At 41.9% G+C, this 22,167-nt stretch overlaps 1 protein-coding gene across 4 annotated transcripts in view; it reads right to left on the bottom strand.

Annotated features, from left to right (window-relative positions):
* TUBGCP5 (tubulin gamma complex associated protein 5) overlaps positions 1 to 22,167 on the bottom strand; it is a 122,368-nt gene that overhangs the window by 18,295 nt on the left and 81,906 nt on the right. For all 4 annotated transcript variants that reach the window (XM_029604551.1, XM_029604550.1, XM_029604553.1 and 1 more), the window contains exons 17-22: positions 21,016 to 21,100; positions 20,797 to 20,917; positions 17,213 to 17,391; positions 14,165 to 14,290; positions 10,287 to 10,375; positions 2,353 to 2,453 (exon numbers count right to left, since the gene is read on the bottom strand). In XM_029604551.1, the coding sequence (XP_029460411.1) occupies positions 2,353 to 2,453; positions 10,287 to 10,375; positions 14,165 to 14,290; positions 17,213 to 17,391; positions 20,797 to 20,917; positions 21,016 to 21,100 (701 nt within the window). The remainder of the gene's footprint in view (positions 1 to 2,352; positions 2,454 to 10,286; positions 10,376 to 14,164; positions 14,291 to 17,212; positions 17,392 to 20,796; positions 20,918 to 21,015; positions 21,101 to 22,167) is intronic.

Raw genomic sequence — 22,167 nt, forward strand, 5'->3', positions numbered from 1 at the left:
CCCCTGCCAGAAGCATTCCCTTCTCTCTCCCCAGCACACGGACCCTCCCCACTCCCTGACCCCTGCCAGAAGCATTCCCTTCTCTCTCCCCAGCCTGAACCCAGCACACGGACCCTCCCCACTCCCTGACCCCTGCCAGAAGCATTCCCTTCTCTCTCCCCAGCACACGGACCCTCCCCACTCCCTGACCCCCTGCCAGAAGCATTCCCTTCTCTCTCCCCAGCCTGAACCCAGCACACAGACCCTCCCCACTCCCTGACCCCTGCCAGAAGCATTCCCTTCTCTTCTCCCAGCCTGAACCCAGCCCACGGACCCTCCCCACTCCCTGACCCCCTGCCAGAAGCATTCCCTTCTCTCTCCCCAGCCTGAACCCAGCACACAGACCCTCCCCACTCCCTGACCCCTGCCAGAAGCATTCCCTTCTCTCTCCCCAGCCTGAACCCAGCACACAGACCCTCCCCACTCCCTGACCCCTGCCAGAAGCATTCCCTTCTCTCTCCCCAGCACACGGACCCTCCCCACTCCCTGACCCCTGCCAGAAGCATTCCCTTCTCTCTCCCCAGCACATGGACCCTCCCCACTCCCTGACCCCTGCCAGAAGCATTCCCTTCTCTCTCCCCAGCCTGAACCCAGCCCACGGACCCTCCCCACTCCCTGACCCCCTGCCAGAAGCATTCCCTTCTCTCTCCCCAGCACATGGACCCTCCCCACTCCCTGACCCCTGCCAGAAGCATTCCCTTCTCTCTCCCCAGCACATGGACCCTCCCCACTCCCTGACCCCTGCCAGAAGCATTCCCTTCTCTCTCCCCAGCCTGAACCCAGCCCACGGACCCTCCCCACTCCCTGACCCCCTGCCAGAAGCATTCCCTTCTCTCTCCCCAGCACACGGACCCCTCCCCACTCCCTGACCCCCTGCCAGAAGCATTCCCTTCTCTCTCCCCAGCACACAGACCCCTCCCCACTCCCTGACCCCTGCCAGAAGCATTCCCTTCTCTCTCCCCAGCACACGGACCCCTCCCCACTCCCTGACCCCCTGCCAGAAGCATTCCCTTCTCTCTCCCCAGCACACAGACCCCTCCCCACTCCCTGACCCCTGCCAGAAGCATTCCCTTCTCTCTCCCCAGCCTGAACCCAGCACATGGACCCTCCCCACTCCCTGACCCCTGCCAGAAGCATTCCCTTCTCTCTCCCCAGCCTGAACCCAGCACACAGACCCCTCCCCACTCCCTGACCCCTGCCAGAAGCATTCCCTTCTCTCTCCCCAGCCTGAACCCAGCACACAGACCCCTCCCCACTCCCTGACCCCTGCCAGAAGCATTCCCTTCTCTCTCCCCAGCCTGAACCCAGCACACGGACCCTCCCCACTCCCTGACCCCTGCCAGAAGCATTCCCTGAACCCAGCACACAGACCCCTCCCCACTCCCTGACCCCTGCCAGAAGCATTCCCTGAAGCCAGCACACTTTAATCCCCTGCTCCAACCAAATAGTTTACTACCTAGTTTTTTTTTTCTATCATTCTCCTTTTTTATTTTTGAATTGTAAATAGTTTTAAAGTTTTAGAATATTTTTTATAAAAGTTATTTAATATTTTCAAATTCTGTGTGCGCCTACTGCAATACCTCTCTCACTCATGCACTGCCATGTGTATAGCTTGCCATGCAACTCTGCCCTGTAACCTTCACTCATCGACCCATACAGCTGCCTAGGTGTAACTTCAGGTTATTTGGGTCTGCAGTCCCCTGAGTGACCTTCCTATTTAAGTCTATTTACCTCTTACCTTCTCAAAGTGCCTGAGATGTAAGTGCAAAGCAGTCACAAGAACAGGTAGAGTCATGCATAGCTTCTATTCTGCTCTGGAATATTTTTCACAAAATTGTATGAAACAAAATGTAAATCACAGTTACCTCTATAACAACTGACTTGCTGATCAAAATACGACAAGTGCGAAAGGAAATTTTTAAGTTTACCTTACTACTATTACGTAGTAAACTGTTTGACATCCAATTATAAAATATTAAAACATCATAGGAAGCATCACCAAAAAATATTTTAGTATCTGAACTACAATGTTTACGACTGTGATAGTGTTATGCACCTCAAAAACAGATGACAGTGCGGGATATACGTTTTAAAAATAAATACATGTGTGTTTCATAGCTATGAGGCTATTTAATTTACAAACTGCTGTCTCCTTGTCTTGGGCGACTACATCTTGTGAAACCCACTTGGGTATCTCCAATATATAAAATATACCCCAGAAATATTTGCAGCAGCACAGAAATTAGACTAATCCAGAAAATAGAACTCATGATACCAAGGTTAAAAGAATATAATCGAAAACAATGTACTCACAATGGGGGAACGATCCTCTAAAGACAGCTTTGTTTAGCACTTTTACAAGGAAGGTGTGACAGTTTTTAAAATCAGATTCCATTTTCTCTATGGATTCCAACCTGTGAAAATAAAAAGTCGCTTCACTTTTATAACGTCCATGAAATCAGGCATCTACTTAGTAAATTAAACTTTCACTATAAAACTCATTTCAAAAAACATTCAGCAATTAATTACTTTAATGGGACTTAAAAAAACTTAAGAGATTTATCATGAAAAATGAATTTCCAGATAACTATATAAACAAATATATTTCAAAAATTGCAGCTGTTAATAATCTGCTATACTGGAATACCATCTATCATTGATTACAATCACTAGTTATTGTAAAGCATTTTAGATGTACAGAACAACATGTTTCCAAAATCACAGAGCATACGGACCATACAAGATATCATGAATATGCTCCTTTAATAATATTTAATGGCTATAAGTAACCAGAGCCAGCAACATACAAGCTCAGATCATGATCGAGGTGTCAGTTCAGCCACATCCAGGAAACAAACAAGAAAATCTCACACAATGCAAAAATATCTGAAAAAGTGATATTATAGCCCAGAAAATAGGAGCAGGAATCAATGTCTTTTAATCAATAACATGTTCAAATATTTTGTGAAGCTTCAATACAATTCTCTTTGTTTGTATACCTCATCTTGTCTTTCATTTAACCTACTTCCCATTACAGACACTGCTTCACAAACTACCAACCAATTTTTAATTTTGGTTTAACTTTTATTTTCTTTTAAGAAATATTTATTCATTTAATGTGTTATTCTGATTTGATTTGTAACTATTTTTCATCTATATTTTTACTGCCTTATTATGTTATGTATATGTTGGGAACTGTTTTGACTACTTCCTAGTAAAAAAAAAAACAAAAAAAACAAACAAACCCAAAAAAACCGGTATATAAAAGTTGTTTAAATAAATAAATGGCCAGGCTGAGTTTGCTAAGGCTCCATATCTCATGGATGGCATGAGCTAGCCACAAACAGATATGATATTCAGGATTCCCACAATAAATATAACAAAGTGGTTACTTTTGTCTGGTGTTCAGTGAACAGCTGGATAATCGGTCACACATGTGGGTAATGCACTCTGACAGTGTGCAGAATGGGACATTTACTAAGCTTGGGCTAAAAGGCCTTGCTGATCATGAGGAGCTGACCTTCCCATTCCAAGTTAGGGGGAGAAGGCCACATCAGTGGAGGTGCTCCGCATCTGGGGAGGGATATAGAGGCTGGTGGGAGGGATGGTGAGTTCAATTTAAGCCAGGAACAGTCCCTCCCATCAGCCTCTTCTCTCAGCAGTTTTCCCCTGCCCATCTCAGTTTTCAGCCTGCCCATCTCATAACAGAATTTATGGTCTTGAGGTGATGTGGCAGGGCTCTGAACAGTCGCAGCTTAAGGGTGATAGGGTCAACCACATCCTAAGGGTGCACAGCAAGTGCTATTTTAAAGTTGTTCAGGGAATACCAAGCGGGTACTCCTGCTGCTATGTCATGCACAGCAGCTGCAATGTGAAAGCTGGTCAGGTAGTGAATATCAAGCAGGTCCCCTGCCACTGTGCTGTATGGGTGGGTGAAATTGTAGACGAGTTGCTTGTCAACTTCGATGGCCAGGATTGGCCCGATCACCTCTCCCAATACTTCAGCTGCATCAAACAAGTGGATCCTGCCCTTGCTACGGACCAGGACATCATCAGAGGGGCGAGGCTTCAACAGTACTGCCCCCCACTAGCGCCAGAATACTTCATTGCCATGATACTGAGCCCTTATGAAATGCAATTTAGGAGAGGGTGTGGTTACTCTATAGGGACTGCATAATGGTATAATTGTGCGTTGAGTGAAAAAGAACTTTCTCCGATTAGTCTTAAATGTGCTACTTGCTAACTTCATGGAATGCCCCCTAGTCTTTCTATTATCTGAAAGAGTAAATAACTGAGTCACATCTACTCGTTCTAGACCTCTATCATATCACCCCTCAGCCTTCTCTTCTCCAAGCTGAAAAGTCCTAACCTCTTTAGTCTTTCCTCATAGGGGAGCAGTTCCATTCCCCCTTATCATTTTGGTCGCCCTTCTCTGTACCTTCTCCATCGCAACTATATCTTTTTTGAGATGCGGCAACCAGAATTGTACACAGTATTCAAGGTGCAGTCTCACCATGGAGCGATACAGAGGCATTATGACATTTTCCGTTTTATTCACTATTCCCTTTCTAATAATTCCCAACATTCTGTTTGTTTTTTGACTGCTGCAGCACACTGAACCGACGATTTCAGTGTGTTATCCACTATGACGCCTAGATCTCTTTCTTGGGTTGTAGCACCTAATATGGAACCCAACATTGTGTAATTTTTACCAATAGGTCTGAAATTTCATTTTTTAGTTCCTTCAGAACCCTGGGGTATATACCATCCGGTCCAGGTGATTTACTACTCTGTTGGTCAATCAGACCTACCACATCTTCTAGGTTCACCGTGATTTGGGTCAGTCCATCTGAATCATCACCCATGAAAACCTCCAATACAGGTATCTCCCCAACATCCTCTTCAGTAAACAATGAAGCAAAAAATCATTTAATCTTTCTGCGATGGCCATATCTTCGCTAATTGCCCCTTTAACCCCTCGATCATCTAACGGTCCAACTGACTTCCTCACAGGCTTTCTGCTTCAGATATATTTTTAAAAGGTTTTACTGTGAGGTTTTGCCTCTACAGCCAATTTCTTTTCAAATTCTCTCAGCCTTTCTTATCAATGTCTTACATTTAACTTGCCAACGCTTATGCATTATCCTGTTTTCATCTGTTGGATCCTTCTTCCAATTTTTGAATGAAGATCTTTTGGCTAAAATAACTTCTTTCACCTTCCCTTTTAACCATGCCGGTGATTGTTTTGCCTTCTTTCCACCTTTCCTTAATGTGTGGAATACACCTGGACTGTGCTTCTAGGATGGTATTTTTTAACAATGACCATGCCTCTTGCACACTTTTTACCTTTGTAGCTGCTCCTTTCAGTTTTTTTTCTAACTATTTTTCTCATTTTATCAAAGTTTCCCTTTTGAAAGTTTAGCACGAGAGCCGTGGATTTGCTTACTGCCCCCTTCCAGTCATTAATTCAAATTTGATCATATTATGATCACTATTGCCAAGCGGCCCCACCACTGTTACCTTTCTCACCAAATCCTGTGCTCCACTGAGAATTAGATCTAAAATTGCTCCCTCTCTTGTCGGTTCCTGAACCAATTGCTCCATAAAGCTATCATTTATTCCATCCAGGAACTTTATCTTTCTAGCATGTCCCGATGATACATTTACCCAGTCAATATTGGGGTAATTGAAATCTCCCATTATTACCGCTCTACCAATTTGGTTAGCTTCCCTAATTTCTCTTAGCATTTCACTGTCCGTCTCACCATCTTGACTAAATGGACGATAGTATACTCCAATCACTATAGTCTTCCCCAAAACACAAGGGATTTCTACCTATAAAGATTCGATTGTGCATTTAGTCTCATGCAGGATGTTTATCTGTTGGACTCTATGCCATCCCAGACAAAAAGCACCACACCGCCTCCCGGGTGCTCATCTGTCATTGCGATATAATTTGTACCCCGGTATAGCACTCTCCCATTGGTTGTCTCTGAGATACCAATTAAGTCTGTCATCATTCACTGCTATACATTCTAATTCTCCCATCTTACTTCTTGGACTTCTGGCATTAACATACAAACATTTCAAAGTTTGCTTTTTGTTTGTATTTTCATTCTGCTTTTTAATTGATAGGGATAAGTTAGAATTTTTTAGCTCAGGTGAGTTTTTAATTACAGGCACTTGGACTACTTTTCTTATTATTGGAACCTCATTGTCAGGATGCCCTAATTCTAATGCATAATTAGTATCTTTTGAAGATACCTCCCTCCGAACCATACGCTGCTGAGCGACTGTTGGCTTTCCCCTTTGTTCTAGTTTAAAAGCTGCTCTCTCTCTTTTTTAAAGGTTAGCGCCAGCAGTCTGGTTCCACCCTGGTAAAGGTGGAGCCCATCCCTTCATAAGAGACTCCCCCTTCCCCAAAAGGTTCTCCAGTTCCTTACAAAACTGAATCCCTCTTCCTTGCACCATCGTCTCATCCACGCATTGAGACTCCGGAACTCTGCCTGTTTCTGGGGACCTGCGTGTGGAACAGGGAGCATGTCGGAGAATGCTACCCTGCAGGCTCTGGATTTAAGCATTCTACCTAAATTTGGCTTCCAGAACCTCCCTCCCACATTTTCCTATGTCGTTGGTGCCCACATGCACCACAACAGCTCCTCCCCATTTTTGTTCTTTAGAAATGAGCATCTCTGAAAAATTACCCCCACATTGTGGAGAAGATAACACATCATAAGAACATAAGAACATAAGAAAATGCCATACTGGGTCAGACCAAGGGACCATCAAGCCCAGCATCCTGTTTCCAACAGTGGCCAATCCAGGCCATAAGAACCTGGCAAGTACCCAAAAACTAAGTCTATTCCATGTAACCATTGCTAATGGCAGTAACCATTGCTAATGGCAGTGGCTATTCTCTAAGTGACATCGATGACAAAGAACCTTAAATCGGAGACATCATGCGTTTGTGCTAACCAATGTGCAACTAAAGGGGCATTTTCATGTTGGTCATTGAGGCTGGATCTATGTTCAATAATTCTGGTCTTAATCATGTGTGTCGTTTTGCCTACATAAATCATCTGACAAGGGCACATAATATAGACAACACCTGATGTTGAGCAATTAGAACTAAACTGTAGTTTAAATGTTTTATTAGATATAGTATGGGTAAAAGATGACCAAGATAAAGAAAGTGGGCAGACTGAACATCCCCCGCAGGGATTGTGACCCTCATGGGACGGAGGTAGAAGAGTTAGAAAGTCAATTCAGAATGAACTAAAAGGGTCCCAGAGGTTTTTCCCCACGATGAAATGTGAATCGAAGAGGACATTTAAACATGTCATGCATTGAAAGTAAGGACCAGTAGCGGTGAATGATGGAGGTAAGTGCTTTACTATGAACTGAAAAGAGTAGTCTACAGTTAATAACCTCATCGGAGGACTGGGGTTGTGGTAAGAAAAGCAGGTCCCGGTTGGCATATAGAGCCCATGTGAAAGCTTTTTTCAAATAATGCGAGGGTACCCCCACTCTTTAAACCAGACTATCATTTGCTTAGCTTGGGTGACAAACTCTGACTTTGATGAACACAGCTACCGGAGTCTTCAAGAATTGACCGAAAGGAATATTGTTCTTTAAGACGTGGGGATGGTGAAGGCTTTTCAGTATTGGCATGTAACAAATGTTCTAATTTTATCTTTATCTGCCAGCCTTTTTCCTATTGTTCCAGGCTTCTAGTCCTACAGGCTTTTATTTGCTGCCAACAAAGATTTTTCCTTCATTTTTAATTCCTTCTCCCATCCATCATAACAGCAGACCTATAGCTGAGTGGCATAGACCATTGTTCTCTCTTGAGAACAATGGATGTCTACAAGGACTGTTCCAACTAATCATGTTTGGGGGGGGGGAGAAATAGAATGGTTAGGGTTCCCATGTGGGAAATGGAAAATAGTGTGCTCCCATGTTATATAAACATTTACCACCATTTCACTTTGTAGAATTTGGACTTGATCCTTCCACGAATAGCTCCTCACCCAGATTTGCTTCGCGGTCCAGACAGCAAAGAATACAAAATACTATTTTAACTACTAATTGGGAATGTTTTGCTCCTCCTAGAGATAAAAAATAAGTTCTCTACAGTCAGATTACTGGTCAGATCAAAATCCTTAGTTCAAATTAAGCACCCTATTATTGATATAACTATTTAGGTACTCAGACACTATAAGGCATCAACTAAATAAACTACAGATAAAAGGTAGATGGTTTTGTTTTTAGATCTTTAGACTTTATAAGCTTTTTCTCTATATACCTGATTAAATTCTTAGACGTTATAAGCAACATTTATTAAACACCTGTAAGATTGTTATTATAAGGCATCTTGTGTTAACAAAAGAAATTTTATATATTTATTTAAATACTTTTTAATATACCGATACTCAAGACTAGTGTCTTATCGTACCGGTTTACAATGAAACGAGGAGTAACCAATAGGCAATGAAGATAGAGTTACAATGAACAGGGAGTTTACAGAGTGGGAGTGTAGAGAGCAAAAAGCATACGATTAACAAGAAAGATATAGATAACTATGTTTTAACATAACAAAGGTTTCACATAGGAATGAATGTAACAGGCTTAAACAATAAATAAGTCTAAAGGTCTTGTATAAAATGTATAAAAATGTTAAAATTGCTAAGCTCGAGGCTGCACATCCAAACTGTATCAGCAGGTTGTAGCCAGAGACTACAGATTTAACCCATTGGTGAGCATAACAATCTTCTTTTATCTTTCTATATCTATCCTTTTAAAGACTTGATCAATTAATTCATACATAATAAAGCATCATTTTTACTGATTAGTTTGATTCTACTGAGTTGCTTTGTCCTTTTAAATATTTATTGTTCTCACTGACACATTAACTCTTAGGAGCAATGATGTGTTAAACATATAGCAAGCTGTGTTAAGGTGGGAGAGTGAACTATAAGGAAACTCCTTATTAAAGATTTTCTCACTTGGTGCTACCTGACAGAGCTTCGAACCTGGAACAAGTGTCTCTACGTGTGAGACCTGGGTTTAGAGAGTAAACAGACCCCTTCACTCATTCAATGACCATGTTTTGGAATCTTTTCTTTCGAGAGAGGAGTTTTCCCACCCTCATCTCATTTCTGTTTTTCCCAAATTATACTGGGTATTCCTTTTCACTTTACTGAATGTCCCTATTACACAGGGACTCAGAGTTTTGTTTCATATCCAAAGGAGGGGTACCATTCACTGAAAGAGGACTAATGGATCATCAACATCCACAGGATGGATGATATAAGGAGTCGACCAAGAGGATGAGGCATGTTAAGAGGAGATTTTGTGGATCCTTTTGGGAGGTTTACTTTCATCTCAAAGAAGATAAGAGGATTAATAGGTGACAGTCAGGTACCATGAGCAGTAAGGAGGAAAAGGATGGAGAACTATACTGAGAGGTACAAGAACTGGAACTATACTTTAAGTAACAACTAATATGGAATACAGACTATACTTACCAACCCTTTTGGGGAGGGAAGGTACTTAACTGCCTTAAACCATAGGAAAGGGGAAGAACAAATACAATTGGAATTGGATTTATTAATCAAACTACTTTAATGGAAGTTAAAGTCACAAATCTATTAAGAACTGAGAATGTAACATCAAATTCTGAAAAATATCAACTGTAAGGAATTTTCTTCAATTACACTATTCATCAGTAAAAGTTACATTTGGAAACTATATTAGCTTCCAGCGTGATTACAGCTTCTGTCTGCACTAAATGATTAATAGTGCTGTTTACATTAACTGTACCATCAGAATTAAATGCAATGCATACAGCCTTGAAAACTATTTTTCCTCCTGCTCAAGGAATCATGGACAAAAATTAATAGCGTGGGAGGATTTAAATTTTAAGAGACTGTGTTTGAGGTGTGGTTCCTGGGAACTTATCAGAGATTATCAGCCCAGAGGTTACACAAATACTCTTAAACCAGTCATGCTGGGATTCCCTCTCTCAAGGGCTGTGCAGCATCCTCAACCCTTGCTGGCCAGAGGAGCAGACTCTCAGTGCAGGAATGAAACCCATGTCTCCTTCATGGCAATGCTATGTCACTGGACTAGCCCCTATACACAAAAATATTTATTAAATACTACACCAGTAGGTGCTCGCTTCGGCAGCACATATACTAAATACTACACCAGTTAGCTATTCCCAACACACACTATATATTACTTACTTCCAAGCTCCCAAACCAGCTTCCCAACGATCTGCAAACATTAGGACAACATTCATCACTTTCATTATTGCTTCTTTCACAGAGCTAACCTAAAATAAAATAAAGATTAATGACCTCAAGTAAGACATTTGCTAAAACATATGTTATAATCCCTGAGCTCACAGCTAAGATCCCACAGACTTTTGCATTTGCCTATCCCAGTTATTTCGTTGGATGGACTAACAGACCATCTTCTTGAGAAGATGGGAGAATTTAGTTCCTTTACTTGGTCAAAAGAAAATCTTCACAGCTCAGACAAAATATATATTTCATAAAATAGTATAAATCTTCTTCATATGCAGGGCTGTTGATCAAATATTCAATGCATGATTAGACTTATTTCAGCATAGTAAGTCTAATCATCCCTATGGGAATATGCAGGGGCACCACCTGGAAAAGTACTGAGTATATTCAGACAGACGTCACTGTGAAGAAAGGAAATGGAGCTCGTTAAGTACGTACAACTGTCACCAAACAGTCTCATTTGAATGGCTTCAAAAACAGGCCCATACTGAATAAACCAATGAGTGGGAAAATTATTTGGGTAAAGTTACTGGATATTCAGTGGACCTTACCTGGATAAGTATTCTGCTGAATTTACCTAAAGTTATCCAGATAAATATAGGATCAAACTAATTCAGCAGTCCATGCAGCATGGATATTCAACACTGCCCACACAAAGTGAAACTACAGCCCAGGAACACCTTCCAAAGCAGCCTTTTTTATTTTTTTTACATTACTTCCCCCCCCCCCCCCCCCCGTACTCCACGTAAAATGTATCAAGGAGGGAGGGGAAATATTCATCTCTCTGCTTTTGTTTGGCTAACTCCAAAAGTTAGCTGGACAAACTCTGAACAACAATGAATAAAAAAGAATAATTCAAAGAAAAACAGAAATCTCAATATATTGTAGAAAAAGCTGCTTTTTAAAATTTACACTGAAGTTACAAAGGATGTTATCCAGGAGTTAAGGAATACTCACATATATGGAAAAGTAAAAACAAAGGTATCATTCACATTGTATACTTTATCTTACACCCACTCGCTCAGCAGCACCACATATTAAGCCAGATCATTCCCTTCACAAACAATATATGGCTGCTCTCAACAACGCTGAACCTTCATTCTCCACTATTTCCCTCCATAACAGCATGCACTCACATCTAGACACTGCATAATACACAACAAACTATTCAAACGTGTTAATTAGAACAGGGAAGGAGCGACCATCTTGATAAGGACACCACAACAATTCTTAGGCTCATCTCAATTAGTATCCAATGCTAATATATTGGTACCTCCTGTTGCTCACGTACAGTATAGGGAAACTGCCTGTATAAGGAGATTCTAAGTACCCATGGCATCAACCAAGGAATAACACATCCAGATACAGAGGACTAACTAATGTCACTTGTGTCTCCTACCTTTGGTAGGAGCTCCTAGGTATGCATTCTTTCAAAGTCTGTTCTTCCAGGTTTAACATCAACAAAAATGGTCATAAGAAAGGAGTGTCCTTAATCACGGAAGAAAGCCAAATCACGCAATGGAGTCCTATATCGAAATTATTTATACCATTTCTGGTAAGAGCTGTGCCAAAATGACAAGGCCCCTTGTGTAGCAATGACTCTTGTACTCATATATAGAGCATGATTTTCTTTATAGTCTATGTGAAAATAGCAGCAGCAAGGTATCAAGGGTACTACTCCTTAAATCATCATTCACGTCTGCATGTGGCTGACAGGATCTCACAGATGTTGTCTGAAGATCCAGGAGAATACTTTGTACAAGAGTAAAGTTACAGCTTGTGCTTTACAGCAGGACAGTGAATACAGTTTTATCTGTTATTTTTAGGGACCTTCATTTTCCGTTTTTATGTATTTATTTTTCCTGGGAATTTCAATGGTGTAAGAAAAAAAATCAGTGTAACAATGACTAGTTTCTACCCCGGGCTCGACTCTTCTTCCTAAGTCTCGTGAGCTATGTCCAAGATTCCCCTTGGTCTCCTCCCAAAAGATGAAAAACCCCATTGAGCTCTGGGATACTTCGGACTGCAAACAGCATGTAGGTTTAGCAATGAGTCCCAGTTCTTGCCATCTTCCATCAAAAATTTATCTTTTGCCCAATGCAAGGAGTTGTGTCCGTCGGTGCCCGATGCCCTCTCTCCACCCTCCTTACCTCTCTGGCGCCTCCCTCTCCATCTGCGGGAAGACTGGTTACCGCGGCGTTCTCCTGCCACTTGTCCTCGGGCGTTCCCGGACCGGCTCGATGCTGCAATCGCCATGTTTCCTGGAGGCCTAGGGGCGCGCGCGGCCCCGATTGAAGTACCGGCATTGGCGTGAACCTCAGGGGCGTCCCCCGAAGATGACGTCACCCACGACGGATATTTAAGGTCTTGGAATTTGCTAATACACCGAGTTAGCAAGGACACAGATTGACAACAGACTCTCTTTGTCTGTCTAAGCTACTCTGCCTCCTCAGACTTATCAGAGGTACCCGCTCCTCAGGGGCCTCGCTCTCTCCTTGTTTTTCAGGTGACAGTCTGGAACTGGTACTCGCTCTTCGAGGGCCCTCGTTCCCAGACTTGCTCCGTATTCTCTTCTGCCTGGAAGTCATCACTGCCAACTACATCAGTGAGTTACCATCGCTCTCTCAGAGCTTTCCCTGGAACCAGGTACTCGCTCCTCGAGGGCCTATACATTCCAGCTCCTGGGCTTCTATGAGACATGTTCTATGAGACCAAGTCATATTGTACATATTGTATATAGGCTATATGCCACTTCTATATACCCACATTTAATATTTAATTTTAATTTTATCCATATGTTACAATGTTCCTTATATTAATTGTTTAATCAACTGTTATCTTGTTACAATGTAAAAATAGGGCAGTTCCGGCTCTATTCAACCTGTTATCTGGAAACCGATGTGATATCTCGATCGAATGTCGGTATACAAAAGAAATAAATAATAATAATAATAATGTTATTTATTTATTTATTTAACATTTTTTTCTATACCGAACTTCATGACAGGCTTCATATCAGGCCGGTTTACATCAAACTTAGGGATTAACTGAACATTACCATATAACAGGAAGGCGGAAGCGCAGTTACAAATAACAGGGAGAATGAACTTGGGGGCTAGAGTAGCCAGGAAATAAAGGACAGAAAAAACTGGAGAATGAGAACATATGAATATACATTGTGTGAGTGTTACCATCTGGTTCAGTACATGAACTCTGCCTACTCACTATATTCAGTTTCTCTACAGCTCAGCCTCCAGGGATCGCTGTTCCAGTATCTGAGGGACTGCAGCCCAGCCGGGCATTCCAGCTCACTACTGCCACCTCTGGTGGTTCAGTATACTGTCTAATAAAAGAACTAGTGTGCGTCTGTCTCCTAACTCTGAGCCTGACCGGTGGTCCCTCTCGGGATCTTCCTCCAGGGGCATGGTCATCTGCCACTGGTCCAAGGATCCACCCACAACTATCTGACTGCTCCTCCCATCAGGCATCAGATCAATAACAGATTGCTAACTCCAAGCTCCAACATTTAGATACTCTGATAAAAATCACTTTATATATCTATTTCTGTGCCATAAATGGTGAAGAAATTAAAACTATAAAACAGCATCAGCTTGGGACCTCATATGGCAGGGAAAAAAAGGGTTATCTCCAAAAAGCCAAGGAGAGCTAGATGGAGGTAGGTAGGTAAGGCAGGTCTGAGAGATGAAAAGGAGGGCTTGGGGGGAAAAAAACAACTTAATTCCTAAGGAACAGGATGTTCTGAAAACGTTTTCTTTCTAGTGTAGAAGATAAAAGTTCATTTTCACTCAGCATACCTTTTCTCTCAGCAGACAGCGATCGTGGATTGTAGACAGGTATCTATAATGAATTTTAATCAGCTGATCTAGATCCTTAGCTTCTTCTACTTGATGCTGAAATTCCAAACCTGTACTGTGAAGAATCTTTAGAAATAAAGATATTCATTAAAACTGAATATAAATTGTTCTATGGTATAAAGAGAGGCTACATATTTAAAAAAAAAATCCTGAAGGTTTATTTTCCCTTTTAAATCTGTAGTATATGATAACCGTAATAGCAGTATTACAATGAAAGTCAGACAACACTATAATACTTCTTATTACTTAGATCGAGTATTCTGATTTGTTCCATGTAAATGGCCATGTTAACGTTCCTTGTAAACTGTTCCTTGTAAACTGTTCCATGTAAACTGCCACCCGGCAGTAATTATTACTGTTCTCTGTGAACCGGAGCGATATGTATTGTATACAGGAGCTCCGGTATATAAAAACCATAAATAAATAAATAAATAAATAAATAAATAAATAAATAGTACAGTAAAGGTTTCCCATGACAAGAAATTTGAAAAACATTAGGATGCAAAATTATTGGTAGAATGTAAATAATGAAATTACTTACCTGTAATTATTTTCTAATAAAGCAACAAAAATGGGTTACATGACAGTTGCGTACATCAGAGGAACGTCTGGGGTACTTTCTGGAAAAGCTTTTCTGCTTGTGTGGAAAAGAATAGAATATACTGGACCAACTCACTTAACTATTAAAATGTATGGATTGCCCAGTGCACAGTTCTCTGAGTGATATACAATAGCATGTACATAATCTTGTGTCCGTGGTCTCAAGCTGCAGATTTTATGGGGAGTGAATTCCAAAATTAGGAGCTGCTACCAAGAACACTCTCTTGTGTCTTCTGTAGATGGGCCAGTTTGCATGAGGGGGATGCCTAACATGCCCCAAATAAGTTTCTTGTGGGAGTATAATTTTACAGAAGTACATCGGTCCAGGGAAAAGAACTGAGCTGAAGACGATTACCTATCATGACAGCGATCTTACATTTCCTCGCCATTTTATTGGGAGCCAATGTAACTTGGATAGTACAGATGTGATATGTTCATGGACATGCGTGCCAGCGATAAGACGATCTGTGGCATTTTGAAAGGAGTTGGAGGGCCTTTATGATGTAAGTAGGGAGGCCCAAATAAACCACGCTGAGATAATCCAGTAGAGATAAAATTAAAACCTGGTTTACAGAGCAAAAATAGTCTTAAGCTGAAGAGAGGTCTGAGACCATGCCAAACCCTCAGATTAAAGAATCCAATTCTGATGGTAGCTTTAATGTGTTGTTGAAAGTTTGGAGTTTAATTAGACACCAAGGCTTTTAACATGAGGAGAAAAGTATAACTTGAAATGATTACATTGAAATGACATAGGAATTTCAATGCAAGAAGAGTATTGTAACACTACGAGATCTGTTTTATTTGGATTCAGAAAAGGAAAATCGGTTCTTACCTGTTAATTTTCGTTCTTGTAGTACCACGGATCAGTCCAGACTCCCCTCCAGCAGATGGAGACAGAGACGTTTTTGACTGACCCTGCCCTATACCTAGAGGTGCCACCTACAGTCCTGTCACTATTACACTGTAACCAAGCACAATGAATAAGATCAGCACAAACTATTAACAATTTTACCCCCTCATGAGCAGAGGGAGGAGAAACCCTGCAACGCAAAAAACCCCAAGTGGGAGCAGAACCGGTTATAAAACATTGAGAACCAATCTGCAGAGAGAAATTAAGAAGTACTGAACGAGCGGACTCTCCGTTACCCCAACTCTGAAATGGACGGGACTCTGGACTGATCTGTGGTACTACAGGAACAAAAATTAGCAGGTAAGAACCAATTTTCCTTTCCCTGCATGTACCCAGATCAGTCCAGACTCCTGGGATGTACCATAGGAACTGCCACCATCCCCTTAGGAGCATCGACGAACTGATCACCTTCAGCATCTTGTGTCACGCATCCTCCTTCGTAAGTAGCTGAAAGGGAATGGCTTCACCCATGGCCCTCACAAACCCCATGAAGGACAAGTCCTGGGGGGGGCGACCGGCTCAGAGAGGGGGATCATTTGAATAAGCGGAGTTCGACTCCATGGAGTCATCACCCCAAGGGTCGTAAGGCCCTTCCTCCTCACTAGGACCAACGTGCCGTGGGCAAGGTCCATGAGAGGTATTAGTTTGGGTTCCGATGTCTTCGGAGGCCTCGAGGGCATCGCGGGAATCGATGGTTCCCCTAGCATCGAGGAGACGAGGCCACGGGAGGCCAGAAGGACCCGGCGTGGGCTCGGGGAACTGAAGCCTAGGAAACCAGGACCCGGCGTGGGCTTGGGGAACTGAAGCCTAGTACCAGCCGCATCTTCCTCCTCAGAGGACCCGAGAACTGAGATCACTCTGGTGGAGAGCATCGGTGGTTGCTGGGGAACAGAGGGTCCCTCTGGCACCGGCTGCGTCGGAAGGGTGCCCAAGAGGAAATCCAAATGCTCTAGCAGGGGTGCTAGCTTGGGCACCAATATGGGGGCCGGTGAAACTGGCAACTGAACACTCTGAAGAGCTTTAAGTGCCACTGATTGCACCCTGTGGTCCAACTCCTTCTGAAATAGGGCTAGGGTAATGGGGAAAGGAAGATCTGAATGGGAGAAGGGATATAGAATGCCCATATGTTGAGTGACTGTTTGTCTTCGCATAGGAGACCAAAATTTTGTCCCCAGACAGTAGCTCTGGAAGTGCCAAGAGAACTTTTATTACAATTGTCGTTTTTGCTGCTCTTGTATCCTTACCTCAAAAAACTGGATTTACAGGCACCATAGTATTTAGCTCATCTGTCTCTCTGAATGCAAATTTAACAATATTCAAACTCTCAACCAAATCTGAGAAGAAAGAGCTTGAGTTAAGAGCTGAATGCCTCCTCACATAACAGAGTCCTAACCGGTGAACATGCAAGTAAGCTTCTTATGTTTCAGCACGTTCTCCATATAACAGCTCTTAAGTAAGATTATTGTGAAATAACGTACCCTAGTCATCATGTAGTTATGCAAGCTGTTCACGAAATGCATAAGCTTCACTCTGAGTAAGAACATGCGATGAATTTGTTGTCTTACAGGCTCCTTCTGCAATACAAACTGAAAAAGTTTCCCTTGTTCAAATAGTACTCCTTCCTTGATAAGTGGCTTTTCTGCAGCATTTACCAGTTCTACAAAGGGTAAAAGAAAAAAAAGTTTAACTTATTTCTATTAATTTCTAAATACAAAAGCCTTTAGTTTTATTTGCATACATTTATGAGCTACAATTATTTCATATTCTTTTTAAATTGTGTGCTATGGAAAGCATCACAACTTAGAAGTCCTTGGCAGAATAAAAAAAATATTTCAAGCTACACGGCCCACTAATTTGAAAATAAATTTCCATTTGGTTGATTTTGCGCCCTTCAATCAAAAATCATCAAGTTACAATAAAACAAAACCAAAATAAATTGCATTTCATTACAAAAAATAAATCATATATAACAGAGAAGAGCATCTGATCTCATCAATTTTCAACACCAGCACTCACCCCTCATAACAGACTGATAAATCCTTGGCTTAAATAAACTATCGGCTAGTATTACTGTGAAAGTGCCTAATGAAATAACCAAATCATCAATTGTTTCTGAAAGACAGGTAATTTACTTCTAAACTCGTCCCATGTGTGCTGCTGTGTTGCCATCAACTTGGTTTCAGCTAAAGGAATAGCCAGAAGAGTTGGTAGGGATGATCTGAAGGTGGGCCTCCTTAGGTGCGCGCCATCTGTCCTCCCTTTAAAGGGCCAATGGCAGGAACTTCAGGGTCGTCCCCGGCTGATGACATCAAGGGCCCGGGATACTTAAGCACTACCTCCAGTTACCACTAACCGCCTTGGCAAAGAGTTCCCTGGTTCCTTTCTGGTGCTTGTTGTTTCCTGCTCTACGGATCCCCGTGCTTCACGTCGGTATCCTGTCTCTTTGCTTCCCGCTCCTCGGGGCCTGGTTCAGCGCTTCCACACCTGGGACCCTGTCTCTTTGCTTCCCGCTCCTCGGGGCCTGGCTTAGCGCTTCTACATTGGAGATCCTACTTCAGTGCTTCCTCTCTTCAAGACCTGGCTCAGCGCTGCGACATGGGGGTAACCTGCACAGCACAGCAAATATTGACATGGGAAGCTTTCTGGGCAGACTGGATGGACCCATTGGTCCTTTTCTGCCATCATTTCTATGTTGTTATGTTATCTGAAAGAATTGAGGACCGTGGAGTTCAGCTGTAACAGGTACAGCCGTCAGCCGATAAGAGAAAGGGATCGGGAGGAAGGGGTGGGAAGGCTGAGCAAGTGAGAGTGGGATGGGAATGACGTGATACTGAGGGAGCCGGGGAGGGAGTAAAAAAAAAAGAGAAGAGAGATACTGGACATGGCATGGTACGTTAATGTGGGGGAGAGGGAGGGAGAAAGGGTGCCGGCCATATGGTGTGAATGTATGTATGTAGGGCAGGAGAAAGGTAATAGTAATTCTATTTTTGATTGGTATCAGCAATTGATTTGTCTGTGATTTATTAAACTGTTGTATTCAGACTTTTCTTTCAGTGATTTTTTTAAATTACTGTTTTAAGTTTGCAATAAAAGATGTACATTTCTCAAGCTCCATTTTCTCTTTATTTGAATTTTTTTTTTTATCCTAAGTTTCTGCTGATCCTTCTCACCTACGTATTTAAGGGCTGAAATTATGTAGTTTTTTTTTTCTTCCAGTCTGCTCATTTTAAGAAAGGGTTCATATTTCCTTGTTACTATTTATGATTTATATATATTTAACGTAGGCTTTCAAATCTGCATCCCCCTTTTGAGACTTAATTGCCCTGCCCTACTCACCACCATGGCCTCATTTCCTTCTCCCCCCCCAGCAGGGCAATTCTAAGTTTAGTGCCTATGAATGCCAAAATCATAAATCTGGTCCTGGCAGCAGTCTTCCTGCTTGGGGAAACTGAAGGAATGACAGCATGCCCACTGGTTTCTGTGTCCAAAGAGGAGATACCAGCAGGTGAAGTGCGCCATTTCAGGTAGAGACCTGAACCTCACGGCGAGGTGAGATCTGTTTCTGCTCTAACTGCAAGCCCAATTGCCATCAATACTTTCTCTCCTACCAGGAGTACACTGCATAAGTTTGCCATATCACCTAATATACATCCATGGATTCTCCTTGTAACTGAAAAAATCAAAAAGGGGTGGCCTTAATCATCCTTTCAACGATATTTGGGCAAGAAAGGTGCAAAGGTGGAGCATGGATTTTTTTTCTGCTTTGGAAAGAATGCTAAAGGGAGATCTCATAACTAATCCTCTTCAGAGTAATTATCAACAGAGAAAAGCTAAGAACATCAACATTCCTTGGATTCTTTCCATACACTTAAGAGCTAAGAAGCACACTGAAATGACACTGACCCAGAAGAAGGCAGTCCCAGTTTGGTTCTTCCTAGGACTATGGTCAGGAGAAACTGGCCTGGCTTCTTGAGCTTATGTTACTTCCCTAGGCAAATGCTAGTGAGAGAGTTGAGTCATTGCTGGTGTTGGAACATTCATCATCAATAGACACACATCAGCTGGTGGGCTGATCGACGGACACATCAGTGCTGAGGGGCTCTATGCATCAATCCCAGCACCAATAGTGCAATGATCAAATATCAGCAGAATTCTCCTCCTTGACTCTGCGATGAACAGTGTGGATGATGATGAGGTAGGACTACAGGAGAATTAACAGCCCTGGTGGCCCCGTCAAGGGACAACTCAAAGGTACCGAGTTAGCCCTAGGGAGACTAGCAAGAAGTGGCGTTGATGCTGGAGATTGAGTTAAACATTTAATTACACAGAATGAACAGAAGCAACAAAGATGTGCCAAGAAAAATTTGAGAATTACAAACAACAAGAACCTCGTACCTCAGTAAAGAGAGTTCAAAGGAGGCGGCACCGCCTATACCCCAGAGATGCGGGTTACATTCCCATACGAATGAAATGTTTTGATTCCATAGTTGGGTCTATAAAACTTTCACGATATTAACAAAATGAACTTTACAGTCTATGCCACAAGCAAAAAAGCTGGTTGAAGAATTATAAAAAGGTGCTGTTAGTGTCATGTTTAGTTCAACAGAGTTCATGCTATTTCACTTGTACAGAAAATAACTTTGGAACATAACTTGAAGCCTCGTTACCACAAAACACACATACATACAAACATTTAAAACATCTTTAAAAACTTCCTTCCAGGTTAGGCCAAGCAATATGGGTGACCAAGATTCAATGCTCCTTGGCTGACTCAGACTATGGATGTTGTGACAGCCTTGAGCCATCACACAAGTGGTTCAAGAGCAAACGCTTAGCAATTTCCAAAAGGAACCGTAATCCATGCCTGGTAAGTTATTGTTGCACTTATTGGGTTAGACAGGAATGGGGGGAAACTGGAGAATACCCAGAGAGTTGTAATAGAGCGCTGATAATGCCTTTGCTGAGATATGAGAAGTCTCAATTGAACAAACAGAGGAGAAGTTATCTGCCTGCCAAACAATACATTACACTCAGCATAAATACAAATTTTGCTATTTCTTACCATCAAACTGTAAGACATCGAGGCTGTACTTGGCCCACTTTATCAGTAACAACAGAAGAAACACCTGATTGTAAATTTTTTGACATTCTGAACTTATAACAATATCCACAGGCCAAGGCACCTAGGAATGAAAAGGCAAGACAAAGCAAGAATTCAAATATTCAATTTATAAATGAATAGCAAATAAAAGAGAAAAAAATGTCTTCAACTGCGATTTACCTTATAGCTTAGAGTTAAACCATCTAAAGTATGAACAGGGAGTTTCTTCTTTGCTAGATCCATAGTTTCAAAAGTCACAGTCAATCTATGTGGGGGGAAACACAGTTATCCAAGTTTGCAACAACCGGCTAGTAATTATTTTTATTTATTTATTTAGTACTTTTCTATACCGACATTCATGATACAGATGATAACATATCGGTTTACAAGGAACAGGGGGTTATAACATTAACCTTAACATAGACGAAGATGCAAAAGTTACAATAAAACAGGGGTAATGGAACTGGGGAGAAGAAGCAGCCAGAAGTAGAAAGGTAACTATAGCAAAACAATTACTAAAATGAAAGGGAAGAGCCGGCACTAACCTAAAGAAAAAATGAACTACTCTTGTAATTTTTCATCAGATGATATTTAAAAAAAAAAAAAAAAAAGCAGGAGACATTGCCGGACATTATATTTCCACTAAACGATGAAAAATGGTCACTAGAAAATAATCCAACAAAAAAATACTCAAGGGAGAAAAGTTTAATTCATTTGAATAAGATCAGAGAAGCCAACGCTTAATGATTTCACTTGTATACAAATTAAGAGAGCTGTAAGGTAGAGATACTAGCGGTCACCAGGTAAAACTTTCTCCAACGTGCCAGGTCTCCTGCTACACCCACTGGGCCTGCAGGACACAGATGTACACACCCCCCAGGCCTGACCGAGGCACATCACTGGAGCATAAGCATGATCTTGGCCTCTGGGTACTACTTCTCCAATAGCTTATTGCTGGAAATTAGTAAACGAAGGCTGGTAATGGCAGATGCTGTTCCTTAAGAAATGGACGGGCCCGCCACTCCTCGAAGGCCACCTAACTGGGAGGTTTTCAGGCTACAGCTAATGGATATGGGTGAGATACAACTGAGCAGTGTGCACACAGATCTCTCGTATATATATTCATTAGGGACAGCCTGAAAACCAGATGGATTAGGGGAGTGCCCACATCTTATGGGATTCAGAAGGATTTTGTAAAAGCATAACCTTCAACCCAAATACATAAGCATCCTACTAACAGAGTTTCCCAAACCTGTCTTGCTAACCTCACAGCAAACTGGCGCACAGCACCTTTCTACAATGAATAAATATGAGATCGATTGGAAATCCATT

Source organism: Rhinatrema bivittatum, chromosome 5 (assembly GCF_901001135.1).
Source record: "Rhinatrema bivittatum chromosome 5, aRhiBiv1.1, whole genome shotgun sequence".
NCBI lineage: Eukaryota > Metazoa > Chordata > Amphibia > Gymnophiona > Rhinatrematidae > Rhinatrema > Rhinatrema bivittatum.